The 15175-nt window shown below is 41.1% G+C and overlaps 1 protein-coding gene across 3 annotated transcripts in view; it reads left to right on the forward strand.

Annotated features, from left to right (window-relative positions):
- LOC126392574 (homeobox-containing protein 1-like) overlaps positions 1-11965 on the forward strand; it is a 17381-nt gene extending 5416 nt beyond the window's left edge. The window contains exons 2-10 of one of the 3 annotated variants that reach the window (XM_050048010.1): positions 2250-2753; positions 4163-4248; positions 4332-4442; positions 5411-5567; positions 5672-5754; positions 6840-6935; positions 9607-9701; positions 10020-10103; positions 11625-11965. In XM_050048010.1, coding sequence (XP_049903967.1) covers positions 2251-2753; positions 4163-4248; positions 4332-4442; positions 5411-5567; positions 5672-5754; positions 6840-6935; positions 9607-9701; positions 10020-10103; positions 11625-11954 — 1545 coding nt within the window. In that variant the 5' untranslated portion in view covers position 2250 and the 3' untranslated portion in view covers positions 11955-11965. The remainder of the gene's footprint in view (positions 1-2249; positions 2754-4162; positions 4249-4331; positions 4443-5410; positions 5568-5671; positions 5755-6839; positions 6936-9606; positions 9702-10019; positions 10104-11624) is intronic. The other 2 variants (XM_050048021.1, XM_050048030.1) reach the window with 2 other exon arrangements.
- Positions 11966-15175: the final 3210 nt, after the last annotated feature.

Below are 15175 nucleotides of genomic sequence, written 5' to 3' on the forward strand. Positions count from 1 at the left end.
CTGTCACTTTACAATGGATTGGCATTTATGATCATACACACGTGTTTACGATCAAATCTGAGTTTCCCGCAGCGTTCCTGAATCTGGAGTAGGTTTTTAGTAGCGTAGGCTTTTATGTGCAAATCTACACACAGATTTACTCACTTTTCATGAATGAGACCCATTGCTTCCAGTGCTCCATTTAATTTCATACATGGGTCATTCCATAACAACTCACCCAGAATTCAGAACTTCTCCCAGTTTATGTTATGGATTTTCTAGGGGGAAAAAAATCATGTAAAAACTTAAATGAAATTCACAGGATCTTGCAGCCCTGTAGCTCTACTTCATATACGTTTTTTGTTATGAATTTTTGAAGTTTGGCCCTTGGAGCTGAATTTCATCTTTTTTTTTTTTTGGATTGGGTTGAAATTTGTTCTGAGCATTGTAGGAGGAACAGCCTGCTGAACTCCCCCAAAACATAGATTGTAAGTAAATGGACAGAGGTGAGATGGACCACTCTGAGAGTCAAATATTTATGGCTTTACCCGGTCTCACCTCGAAGTTGATGAACTCTTTCACCGTCATCCTGGCATCAAGGGTGGTAAAGGTATCAATTGGAAACCTTCCAGATCCCAGTTTGCTGATTGCCATCTTGGGAAAATCCAGCGTTTTGACAACTCAGCCAGATTAACTGCCCGACCAGGGTCATTAACTATGCTGAGATCCAAGCAGCAGGGAGAGACTCCAACTCACCCACATCCTCTCTTCCTTTTGTCTCTCCACATTTCTGTCCCTCTATCTGTTATACAATACATCTATGGGAGTCACCCCAGCTCTATCTTACTCTCACCCTGGTGAAGATAAACGAAGAAGACCAGGTGGGAGCCATAAATTCAGGACAAATTCCTAAGTAGAGACTAAGTTTCTCTTTTTAACCAACTTGAAATGTCTCTTGAAAGTGAACTATACATTTTATCCATGTCCTAACATTGTAACTTTGCATAATCCTTGTTTCTTGGTTGATTGATGTTATTCCCACTTTTGTAGGTCGTAGTATGAGTGAGTTATACTTTTATGTGTTTAATCCCTCATTTGACATAGAGTCATACTGCTATCCTGTGGCGATAGTTAAGAAAGGTTCCCCTAGGAATCCTATATTATAGTTCAAGGTAAGATATAGTTAGATTGATTAATCAGCTTGTCTTTGTTAATATGTTAGGTGACAAAATAACATCTCCAGGCATCCGTGACCAAAAATCGTTTACCCTCGATTTCATTAATTTTGAAATCGTTTGACCTCAAAATCGTAATCGCGATCACCAATTAATTGCACAGCCTTACATTTAGTATTTTGATGCAACTGCAGACATAAAGTAATGTCTAAACTAAGAGAACCACCTTGCCTCAAACACAGGAACAAAGATCAATGTATAAAGAATTCGAAACCCAGGTATTGAGACTGATTCATGATTGATAAGTGTACTGATGCTATTTTTTTATAATTTTCACTGGCTGAAATATAAGATTCAATGATTTTATTTCATATGTAGGTATCTGTACTGTTTTGACCAATGTTTCCTATCTCTGTGTGATGCCTGTTGAGCCTGCTTTTCATTGGGTTTTGGAAATTTGCAGGTTTCAGCTTGTAACAGCTTGGTTTGTTCCATACTAGATAATGTCATCTTGTTCCATGCATCTGAACAGAATATTAATCTTAGTGCCTCAGCTCAGTACACATATTCTTTGACAATTTCTGACATCAACTAGTAGCATGTCATATATAGCAAAACAATAAAGCAAGTGTGGGCCAATCCCACCTGAAACAGGTTTGGGTGGATTGCTGCAAAATGGATTGCAACATTACCTGGAAGTAAAATGTTAAATATTTAGCAGTTTAATGTGACAGTGAGATCACAGAGTCCTGCTCTATTGGAAAAAGCTGTCACAACACAGCCTGCATCTTTCAAGTTTGGCCGAGTTGGGAACAGACCAGCAACTATTGAAGTTTAGAAGGCAACAACATCTTTAAATATTTTATATATCTGCAATGAATAATAACACTTTCCCATTAAAAGTCCATCCATCCATCCATCCATCCATCCATTTTCATCCGCTTATCTGGGGCTGTGTCACAGGGGCAGCAGGCTGAGCAAGGACCGCCCCTCAAAGTATTGTACGTAGTGTGCAGTAAAATATACCAGGTAAATGTACAGAGTTTATTTTTTATTTTTCTTTGCTATCAATGATATTGTTATGATCTCCTCCAGGATGTTCCAGCAGTGTGAGGAGCCTCGTTTCACCATTGAGCAGATCGACCTCCTCCAGCGGCTCAGGAGGACAGGTATCACACAGGCCGAGGTCCTCCACGCCCTGGACACCTTGGACCACCTGGAGCGGCAACATGGACACAAGTTGACCCATAAACCTCCCTACATGCCTCCCTCGTCTTCCTTGTCTTCCTCCAGCACTGTCGTCGCCTCTTCCTCCATGACTTCCACTGCCACTCAGACAAGTTTCCCTGACAACCGACTCTCACTGTCGCCCAATAACAACTTCGACACCACCTCTCCACCTCTACCAATTCCAGTAGCCTCACCTGTCGCCATGGCAGCAGTAGCTCAAAATGGCCTAGTTGCTGTCACTAATGGGAAGCTGTCACCGCCCCGGTTTCCTCTCGGTGTCGTTAGTGGCAGCGTGACAGCACCAGGCTACGGGTTTGAGACCAGTGAAGAGGACATAGATGTGGATGAAAAGGTGGAGGACTTGATGAGGTAAGACCAGCCTAGACCTGTCTTAAATTAGACCAGAACTGACTAGCACAGGAAGAACCACGCCAGAGCAGATTAAATTGACCAGGCCCATATATCAGCTCTTTGCAGATATCTCGGTATCGACGCATGTGTCAGCCAGGAAATTACAAGAAACTGAAATACAAAAATCACAAGTAATCACAAGTTTATTTTTATGTTTCAGCTGTGAAATGTACTGCCCATTGCATTTCCTCAGTGCATAAACTTGTTTGTACTGGTTGGCAAACTCGATGCCTCATGCATTTGCAATATTTCCTTAGACTGCCAAGAAACCTAACCTGGTCGCTGACAGTTCTAAAGAGAGAATTCAGGGCAAAGTCACGAGTGCCAACCAACTGTATTTAGAGCTGTCGGATTGCAAGTAAATTTTGTACAGTTTGATATAACCATGACAATCATACTTATGCAGTTACAGTTATGATTATTATGCTTTTTGTTTTGCTATCAAAATGGTCCATTTGGTTTTAGAACCCACTGGCAACATATACAATAGTATCAGAGAGCTGGTGTTAATACAGAGGGCCTGATGGTCGACAAGCCTGCCTGTAGCTCACACTGAATCTGAATATGATATAAGGATTATTGCCTACATACACACATACTGTACACACACACACACACACACACACACACACACACACACACACACACTAGGGCCCCTCATCTGCAGTCTGCAGTCAGACAGCAGCAATCAGAGCGGTATTGATTTGAGGGTGTGTGAAGATGAAATCAAACCAGAAAGCAGCGAATATTACAGCAGGATCTGGCATCTGATTCCTGCACATATTCAGCTTCAACAGCTGCTGCCATAAATATGTATGTGGATTGCAGAGTTGAGGCTGGTTAAATGGAGCTCTATACGACAATCAGAGCATTAATATGGCAGCAAACCCCTGTTTGCTGTGTAAAGATACAGTGGAGTAATGGCGTCCAGAGCAGAGAATGATATCACACTACCTCTCCGTGTGGTGTAATCCGAGCCTCTCTGTACTCTCTGTTGTGGTAGACGGTCCGACCGCGTGTGCATGACAGTGTACGCAGATGCCATTGGCTAGCTCACTGGTGGTGTTCTGCAGATATTGGGATGGCATTGCTGTGGAAGCGTAAAACCCAGCCTCCAGTTCCCACCCAGACTGACAGCGTTAGCTCTGTCAGCACTGTTGCTGTTGTTAGCATTGTTCACGCTTCTAAAACCATTAACTGCTCGCCACCAGATCAGGCACCTCCACGTAGAGAGCCGTGTGCAGACAATTTCTAAATCGTAGGTACACTTGAATATCATATAAAGCTCCTTTGAGTGTAGTGACTGTTGGAGATGTGAACATTCATTGTGCTTTGCGGTGAGCAGTAGATTCTCCTCTCTGCTGCAGGAGGGACAGTGCTATGATCAAAGAAGAGATTAAGTCCTTCCTGGCGAACAGGCGGATCTCCCAGGCTGTGGTCGCTCAGGTAACAGGTGAGTATCGACTTCATCCTCACTTCTACCAGGCCCACCAAATCACCACAGAAAGAGAACTGACTGAGTTCCTCTTCCTCCAGGGATCAGTCAGAGTCGTATCTCCCACTGGCTCCTACAGCAGGGATCAGACCTCAGCGAGCAGAAGAAACGAGCCTTCTTTCGCTGGTACCAGCTGGAGAAGACCAACCCTGGTAACACCACCCTCCACCATCAGGCCCACAGCTGAAAAAAAAAAAAAAGACCGTTAAGCAAAATGGATAACGTGTTTCTCCATAGGCAGCTGCACTGAATGCATGAATGACAGGGCTGACTTCAATGACACATAGTTTCTCAACGCTGACTGAGCAAAAATCAGGCCATTCAAACTTGGGAGGACAATTTCTACTACAGCACAATGGGAAGAGCTTGTTATCTGTTAAGAACATGTTGTCATTGCATATTGTCAAAGTCTCCTTGCGTAGGCGGCTGGACAGCCCAGATTGACAGCTCTAATACAGCAGTGCAGAAAAGAAAAGTGTACCTCAGCTCATTGGTATTCATAGCTGTGATTTCAACATGAACTGAAAGGAGGTGAATTCTTTTTATAGCCATCATCTTGCAGCAGAGGGCAGGTTTCCTGTACTCGGAGTTGCAGATTTGACATAAGTTGTAGTCAAAGAGTCTTCTGACAGAAAAGAAAGCCATGGAACATGTTGGCTTTCTTTTTCTTTGGCCTACTTGAGATGTTACAGAAATAAAGACTGTAAACTGTTGTCCTGTGATGAAACAATGACTCCATTGTGTTAGGTTGAGACCAACAGTGAAATCATGTACAGTATGAAAACTCAGTCCAGTTTTTCTGTGTCTTCCCTTGAAAAGAAAAAGACTAGCATCAGGCTTTTATCAGACTCTCTTGACTTTAATTTGTTTTGTTGGCTAGATACTCTAAAATAAATAAAGGTCTGGGTGTAATGAATTACTCTTCGGCCTCACAGCATCACGATGAAGTGCAGTTTTCATTATTATACTGGAGACATATTTTTACATGGAGAAACAGTGAATAGAAAAGTGAGTGTGAATTATTGTTCGGCTGAGAAACTGTCTAAAGCATCACACTGTATGACCTACTTAAATAAAGAGCAGCTTTGTTATTAACGCTGTCTGGTGTTTGTGACTTCAGGTGCCACTCTGGCCATGCGAGCCGCCCCATTGGCTCTGGAGGAGGTGATGGACTGGCACCAAGCCCCGCCTCCATTTGGCTCGGCCCCTGGGGGCTTCCGTCTGCGGCGAGGGAGCAGGTTCACCTGGAGGAAGGAGTGTCTGGCTGTTATGGAGAGGTAAGCTTTAAGAGGAAGTGTGGACTGGCTGGAAGTGTAAGAAACAATGATGTTTAATGGGCTTCGTAGTTCTAACATGAAGTGGTGTGTTTTTGTCTACACAGCTACTTCAGTGATAATCAGTATCCTGACGAAGCAAAGAGAGAGGAGATCGCCACCGCCTGCAACGCTGTCATTCAGAAACCAGGTAGGTAAAAACAGAAATCAAAATCAGAAGTACCTTATTTATTCTTGGATGGAAATTGGGTCAAATTTAAAAAATGTTGAGTTTTTGGGGAAAATGCTGCCCCTTTTTACCAAGCTGTACAAGTGCTGAACAACAACAATGGAGAAGAGATATGTTAATATATTGTGTGTGTGTGTGTACATATATATATATATATATATATATATATATATATTGATATATGGTTCCTCTCATGAACCGACATAGACTGGCAGGTCTGTCATCTGTCCCTATGTGCTTCAGCCTTCCCTTCATCCAGAGCAAGTACTGTACCTTGCGCCAACGTTTTTACCTCTGCAGATATTCTGTATCATCACAGAGACACAACCAAAGTGTCGCAGCTGACAAAACCCCTGCGCCTCCAAAGCGCTCTCACTGCTCCCAGCTGGGTGTTTCCTGAGGAACACATGGTGTTTTCAGATGGGAAAAAATGCTTTGGTGGACACGAGGCCTTAGTTGTTGTATTGGTTGCAGCCTTTACTGAATTAGAGGATGAGGGTTCATTGTTTTGCATTGTTTGCTCAACAGTGTTTTTAATAAGCGGCCCGTATCAAGGAGCCACATGGGTCAAATGCTACAACATGGCTATTTCTAGATGTGTAATTGGCTATGATTCATATTCTATTAGTCATTTCTGAGGGGAAATGAATTCATTTGGATAATTGATTGGGTTTTATTAGATGTTAACTACTCTCTTGGCTCCCCACATATTGGTCATGTTGCAGCAATAAAAAACAAGTTAACTAGAAGAGTCACGTCATCACAAACACACTTCTTAAATATATTGGATAAATAAACAGCAGCTTTGAATCTTTGAACAGTATTGTAAGCTAACTTGTTTTGGGTAAAAAAGGAAATATCATCTGTCAAAGGAGGAACTTTGCATCGTCAGACATCAGACACGTTCTGACCAGTGATGTTAAACATGCTTGAATGAGCCTTCAAAAACAATCACAGGGAGAGACTGGAGGAGTGGAGGACAGAAAAGCAGCAGCCCAGTAACTCTGATCTGTGTGTGTGTGTGTGTGTGTTTGTGTGTGTTAAAGGAAAGAAGCTGTCCGATCTGGAGAGGGTAACATCTCTGAAGGTCTACAATTGGTTTGCCAACCGTCGCAAAGACATCAAGAGGCGCGCTAATATTGGTAATGTCTACCTGTGTGTGCATGTGCGCATGTGTGTGTTAACAGCAGTGGGTGTTATTGGACTTATACATAGAATATGCCCTCGTGTAACTTAACACCTAACATGACGGAGATACTTAAAAACTCAATGTAGGTCATCCTTTAAGAACCTGATATCCATTTATGCCGTCAGCCTCTAAATAAACCAGTAAACATACAAAACAGAATTTTACAAAAGCCCTGAGAAGCAACTGAGAAAACCATCAGCATTAGCTATACTGAGGTGTATCCATTAGCCCCTGGGTCTTCAAAATGGTTTTTTTTTGTTTTTTTTTTTAACACATTAACATGAATTAAACATTATCAGCAAAATTTAAACAGTCTTTTCATAAAAAAAAAGTTTAATTTACAGCACACAACATTAATGATAAGCTAACCCAGGAATCCTTGTGCAGCCATGTGAGCTAGCTAATGCTAAATAGGTGTGTGTCACCTATTGATAAAGGCGAGGTGAACTAGTTAGCTAACATTGACATACTATGGAAACATATTAGCCAATTAGCGGTATTATTATTATTATTCCAACTGTATGGACATTCTTGTGTTGTTATCTTCTTTGAGCAAGAGACTCTGAAATACCGTCCACCTCAGAAACCACCAGTGAAAGTGCAGTGGGTGAGGCTAATGCACATAGCCATGCTACAATTGCTGCTGACTTAGCAGCTAAAGGCGAGCACAAACAAGAGAAGTCCCACAAATATTCAGAGAATTATCTCAAGTGCAACTTATTTTTATTCAGTATATGTAGTAGAGGGTCCCTGCTCTGTCTCTCTTTGAGCCCAGCAGTCCTTGGTCTGAAAAAGGTTAAAGACCCCTGCTTTAGCCTGCTAGCTAGTGAGTGAAAAACATCGTTCATGGCAAACCAACAGCTACAACTTTGGTTAAGTGAGCTACGTAGCTTTTTTTATTTATTCAACTGGGGGAAAATGAACATTTTGAGTCGCATGGGTATGTGGGGCATGTTAGCCTCTTGTTGCCGAATTAAGTTTAATACAACAAACACTCAAAAAAAAAAAACCTCACCTCCCAAACCTTTTCCCCCCCTATTACACATAAATAGATTTTAAAAAATAAGGAACATAGAAGGATTATCCTAGTCCTAGTTTTCAGACAAAAATGCTTATTTTAGTCATTTTTATCCTCCATAGTTTTAGTAGACAGTAACTCAAAATGTTTTACTCCAGTTTTAGTCGATGAAAACTCCTTATATTTTAGTCAATCATTACTTTTAGTCAAAATGTTTTTTCTTTTTAAACCAATCCAAGTTGGTAATACAGATATCAGAAATTAGAACTGGCATTTTAGACATTACATTTAGACATATTTGTTTTTGCCCTACAACTGCAAATAATTTTTGTACACTTACAAACTTGCATTTCTCCAGAGTTTTTAACAAGTTTAAAGAAAGATTTACGAGCACACACTTATTGATCATCATTTGAAAAGCTCTAAATCTCAAACTTAGAGACCAAAAATAACTAGTTTGAGATGAGACAGCAAATATTTGTACCCAGGTTCACTGCAAACTCTGATGTATTGATGCCACTTTCAAGATGGAGAAATAACGTAATTGCAGCCTGAATTCTTTCTAAATCTGCAACATGTCTGGAGGTTTAAAGCGAAGAGAAAACTCTGCTTGGTTCAGACTGTTAATATACTGCATAGCTACACTGAGCCTCCTACCTGCCTGTCAAACAGTAATCAAACCATAAACCTTCACGAGACAGTCCGGCTCTGAGTGGAGTCCCGCGGGAATCAGCAGATGAAAAATCAGGCGGCTGGCGGCTGCTCGCTCTACTGCGGTTCAGCGGCTAACAAGCGCAGCTACCTGCTAACAGCCACCGCTGCAACCAACAATGTCCACAAATCCATCCAGCATCTCCACCGCCCACAGTCAGACACGCACGGCTGCTTATTTACTGCCCAATTACAGGTTACAATTTGTGGCTGACGCTGTTCCGGTGTGTGTGTTTTGCAGGCTAGCGAAACATCCCGGTACTGACTAATTACTGAGTTCACCAGCCTGTCGGTGCTTCGCCCTCATACGCCTCTGGCATTTTAAAATAATTGCAAGCACAGCCGTTTTCAGCTTCCTAGTTAGAAACATTTTTCTGATATGTTTCGTAAAATAATTGATCATTCTGTTCTTCTCTTCTGTCACTTTGAATGTCCGATAGCCCATCACTAACTTTTTAACCTGTCTCATCTCATCAGCGACAACAAAACATACGTTTAATCATAAGTTTTAATATCAAAGATCTATTGAGAGCTCGTTAACGTCTTGTCTTCGTCATACTTTTCATTAGTGACACTGCTAGGTCAGAAACTTTTTATTTTGTATGTGTTCTTCAAATCTCCTGCCTCTCAGGGTTTTTGTAGCTTTTACTCCTCAGCACACATCCTTGTTTACCAGCTGGATGTTCCTTGCTCTCTGTATCACTCAGCCAACACCTAGATGCCATCCTGCTCGTTACAACACTGCTGTAGAATTTCACACACACCTGGGCATCAGTGAGGAATACACATTCCTATCCTGACTCCCTCATTCTTACTTTGCGTCATCTTTTGCCTTCATCTGAGTGTGTTGTTGTTTAAGGTCGATATGCTATGATGAGGTTTGTGTTTTTTGAAGAAGCAGCCATCTTGGAGAGCCACGGCATCGAGGTTCAAAGTCCAGGCGGTCAGTCCAACAGCGACGAGGTGGATGGCAACGACTTCCCTGACCAGGTAGACTAGATGTAAATGAGTTGTGAGATGTTTTTGCACTGAGCAGCTCAGAGTTATGCATGTGTGGTACTGTAAACATACAGGGGGGCTCAGTGCATCTTGTCTGACAGTAAAGTTTTGATCATTATGTACAAAGTTCTGCATGAAACATGATTAAATCTACTGTTTTGATTCCTCTTTGTGTAACCTTTTTAAATTTACATTTAGTCACATATTTGACTCTAACATTATAGTGTCACAATGCTGTGACCTCTCTCACAGCATTGTGACCTGACACTGACCTGGTTACTGTATAACCTGTGTGCTGTCCTGTCACAGGCTTGTGAGGTGTCCTTATTTGACAAGAGAGCTTCAGCCAGACAGTTTGGTTTCAGTCGAGCTGACCTGTCCTCTCCAACCCAGGTACAGCCTGACTACACACACACACACACACACACACACACACACACACACACACGCACACACACACACACACACTGATAATGTTTACATGCACAATATTCCACTATTATTCTGAATATGACAATATTCTAAATTTGATACAGGCCATATAAAAAGCATTTTTCCGATTAAAGGCCTTCGCACACCGAGTCTGTTATTTTTGTCAGAAATTGTCTTACGTCCAAAAAATAAATGCAACCTCACAATGTGCCAGTCTTGTTGGCATGTTGAGTCAGAAACTTTCATCTATCATTAAAATTTTCACAACAGGTTTGATTTTCTGCGTTTTTCACATCTGTCCATAGCCTTTTGAGAATCAGTGAAGAAAATGTGGCGTCGAGACACAGCCATGACAAGACAGAGGAACAGGGCGCAGCGAATCATTTCATAACTCAGATAGCTCACTTTCAGCAGGTCAGATAGTAATATTCATGAGGATGATGATGAAGAGGAGGAGGATGTGGACCACAAACAGAATGTGTAGAGAGAGAGGGAGGACAGCTCCGCCCCTTCATGCAGCTGCGGTGCCAAATGAAAGACAGGGAGGGAGTGATGACAGCCAGGTAGGTAGTTCCAGTGGAGAGAGGAGGAGGAAAAATGTCTTTACATTTAAGCACTTTCATTCGTATTGCGAATCTTCACAACGAATAGAATAATGAAAAAGCATCCGGATCCGTGTGCCCGGTTTCTGTGCGTAACAATGTTTCGGATGACTGATTTAAAAAAGCAGACTCAGTGTGCAGAGGCCTCAAGACATGTAGCATATGCTGATATGATTCAGGTGTTAGGAGCGTTCTTTGGACAATTGAAGTTTTTACAGCAGTTTGCGACACAAGGCCTCTTGGTTGTTTACGGTTAGCTCTGTTTGTTGCCATTGATGCATTGCACACAAACCAACTAGCCAATAGTTTGTAAGGCTGTGGGGTGGAGATGCACGCCCAAAAGAAGAGCTCACATTTCTGGTCAGAAGGAGAAACACATCTTTTAAACATCATGGAAGAAAGGGATATCAACAGGTTTTTGTAAATGGACAGTTATCACAACGCCGACCTTTTCAAAGACATGGTCGAAGGAGTGAAAGAGGGAGACGGTGTTCACAAAGTCCAACACTGGTGGAAAACTCTGAAAAAATCCTGTTGATGCAAAGAAGCAAAATGGCACAAGCTGCTCCAGCTGTTTCACTTTTCCATATGTCGACATGAAAAATGGCATGTTGTGGCACATTATTCTGAGTATACATGGCGGCATGTAAACAGGAATATTAGTGGAATATTTATTTTATTAACCACATAAACAGCTTAGTAGGAATATTGTCTCTTTCAGAATAAGGGCAAAAGCTAGTATATTTTGTGCATGTAAATATTGTCACAGCCCCCTCTCAACAACTGCATTTATCAGAGAGCTTTGGCCTCAGATGGAGAGATGATAGAACATTTACAGTAGAAACTCTGACTTCCCTTCATTTCTCCTCACCTCACTCAGGTACCCACACTGCTCCCCAGCTGGTTCTCCGCCCTGGGTAGAGGAGGCTTGTCTGGACAGAGGGGCACCTCTCTGATTGGCCGCTCCCTAGTGTCAGGGGCGGGCCCTCAGGCAGAAGGATCCAGATTGACAGGCGTTTCCTGGTCTCCCCCTTCCCCCTCGCTCCAGGATGAACCCACCATTCACAGCGCGCTGTCCGAGCCCCAGGACGCAATCGGTTTGGAGAAGGCGGCTGTCAATCACAGCAACCAAGCCCTCGCCGATCAGGTGGACGGGGCGGGGTGCAGTATGGGGAGTGACATCAAGACGGAAACGCTGGAGGACGACTGAGATGGGCGGCCGATATTGGAGTTGTCAGAGAGATGAATGGAACAGGATCAGAGGTGTGTTAATATGCAAGCAGATTTTATAGGAATGTAATAAGTGAAAACAAAATGACCAAAAGTCACGTAAACTCCAACCCTGAGATACCTCCCAACCCTACCTCCAACCACCAACCTGCTCTGCTACGCTCTTATAGGCATTACTAGTATATTATTATAATGATTATAGTAACAGTAAACTATTATTTGTTAAAGTGCGCCCCAGCAGGCTATGGAACATTAAAAATGCCTAAATAAATCAAATCAAACAAAGAAAGTGAAATTATTTAAATATGACGCAGTAAATGCAATCCTAAAAGAAATACATGTATTTTGTGTTCCTCTTGTTGTCTTTGTTGATTTGTTTTAGGCATTTTAAATCTTCCATAGAGACTGTCTATCAGGACATGATGCATTGTGCAGATTTCTTTGGAAACTGCGTTTTTCACCACAGGACAACACTGTATTTGACGACGGGGTTCAAATAATTTCAGGGTCTTGCACTGTGATCACAACACAACTGAACAGCCTCAAAAGAGAAATGCATGAATTTCAAAGTTAAGTTCTTCTTTCTTTTTCTTTTTTTTTTTCTTTTTTTTAATTCTGGTGCGCATTTCATCACAGCTGATTATATTTCAGATTTTTGCTGTTGGTTCCTTCAAGTGAGAAGAACAGCAGAATAAGCTCAGTTTCATCGAGGTCACAGCACGTAGTTAAATATGTCCGTGGGCCTGAGATGATTTGAAAATGTAAAATAAGAGAAAGAAACAGAATGACCCACTCCTCTATCCCCTGCCCTGGTAAAATAAGCTCAAAATATGGAAGCAAATAAAGGACTATCTAAAAGTGAAATTTAACCAACTGATGGACTGAATACTGTTTTAGATAACACTGAGTGGATAGCATTGAAATGTTTTAATTTTAAAAGCCATCTATCCAAATTTGAGTGTGTGAATTCCCCTCTTTAAAATCCCTAATAGGTATTTCAAGCTGTGCAATTTAAAAAAAACTGAGTGATTGTCAACTGGCGGACCTCGCCAAAGCTTCCCATCTGGTCTGCAAAATATTAATCAGAAAATGTAAGGAGAAAAAAAATACATCCCACAGTAAGGTATTCAGTTGCACCTAAGTCTTGGAACTTCATGGCCTCTCTTTGCTTCCATATTAAACACAAATGATTTTAACTAAAAGTTACTCTCCATAAATGTTGAAGGTAGCCGAAACTGTTGACAGATTTGTATGAAACTATAAACCCGGACGTCCATGTGACCGGGTGTTATTCTTTTGTGCCCAGTTACCCGATGGCTGATCAGGCAGAATGAATGATCACTGTGAGATGATCTATAATCAATACAGATCAGTCAGTTGGGAGGTATTCAGCAGTGTAATAACACTGTTCAGATAATATAGATTAAAGTGTAAGATGAATACATACATATACTACACATGTATGTATGCATACACATTCGTATATACAGCGTATTATATAAACTGTGGGGTATATATATATGTACCCTGATCCATTTCTATTTACAGTATATAGACATATTAGCTTCAAATGGGAGAAACTATCAGTATGAGTCTTTCTTGTTGGTGCAAGGTGAGTGAAGCATTAGCCAAAGTATTAAGTTTGAATTTTTGTGTATTTTCAGAGTGTGTGATGGTCATGGATGGGCCTGTGTATTAGAGATATGCTAATCAACGATGCATCAGATGTGTCAAATTATTGCAAGGAAAATGCATTTCTTTTTCTTTTTCTTTTTTTTTAGGTATATCTGTTTTTGTGCTCGATATGCCACGTGTTCTAAACACATACTGTCCAATTTAAATTGTATTTTCATTTCAAATGAAACTTTATAGGATCAATATGATGGTGCTTAGAGTCCCTGCTGTTTTAAACATTGGATAGATCAGTATGAATGACTGACAGACCAGAGAGGCAGCAGGAAGAGACAGTTATTCAGGAAACTGATGTTTTCCTCAAAAAGCTAACAGTTCACATGTAGTGAGTGAGTTGGATTCTCTTGAAACAACAACGGCAAGAAGTGTTCTTTAAATAAAAGAGTCAAATCTAGACATATTTATCCCTGTACAGCCATTGTAGAAGTCCTCTGCATCTTTGCTATACAAGTTCAGGTTTTGCCCTTCTTTAGCATTTTGGACAGGAAATACTCAACTGTTTAGACGGGAAACACGTGAATTTTGTCTTTAAATAAACCACAGTTTCTTTAATAGAACTGGGGTTAAATAAGTGATTAATCTGATTCAAATTGATCTTCATTTGAATGGCCTGATATCAATTCATAAAATCCAAGATCAATCATTTCATATATGCTTTTCCCATGGATGTATGAAGCTATAAGCCCGTTAATCTCGCCAGTAATAAATGGGCCCCGGTGCCAAATTATTAATGACCGTACTATTAAGCAGCTCCAGTCTTACAGAATCTAGATTGAATCGACCTGGGACCTTGGGAATCAAAATCAAAAGTGATTCAGGAAATCTGGTGAAACCCAGCCCTATTCTTTGCATTTTAAAAAGGTCCACAGACCACCTGTTCTTTGACTATAGCTTATCAGCAAACATTATTAGCTTATTGTTATATATCCCACTATAGTCTACCTATTCTTATCTCTTCCAGAACACTTAGTTGTTTGGGTAAATTTGGAAATAGTAAAGCAGCATTGATTTAATTGTAGCAGCCCACACAGCACTGTCACCTCATAAAGTTGTCAATGGTAACGTGTTTGACATCCAGTACACAAGAAGGAGTTTTAATAGTGACGTTCAGTATTAGTCCAATACTCGCTCTCCTTCAGCTTTGTTTTTGCTTCCACCAACCCCTGAGGAAAATATCTGTATCTTTAGCTGCTAAATGCTCCGCTGTATTCACCAGCTAGTTTCTAACTTTGTCTGCTGTTTGGTGCCTGGCAGGTGGTGTGCAGTAGGTTTATTGGAGCTTGTCACTGATAACACAAACTTTGGCTGGAAACAAACTTGATGAGAGGGGAGACTGCAGGCTAAAACACCAAAACACGTGGTTAGGTTCTAATTGAAAAATACATTTTACTGATACTGAAAGTTAGGTCAAGTCCACATGTTCGCAGGTATTTTTGAAAACCAGATTTTTCCTCCTTTGTTTTCTTGAAAAAAAATCAGTTGAAATGAAAACATAAAAACACAATTGAA

This window comes from Epinephelus moara, chromosome 1, assembly GCF_006386435.1.
Source record: "Epinephelus moara isolate mb chromosome 1, YSFRI_EMoa_1.0, whole genome shotgun sequence".
Taxonomy (NCBI): domain Eukaryota; kingdom Metazoa; phylum Chordata; class Actinopteri; order Perciformes; family Serranidae; genus Epinephelus; species Epinephelus moara.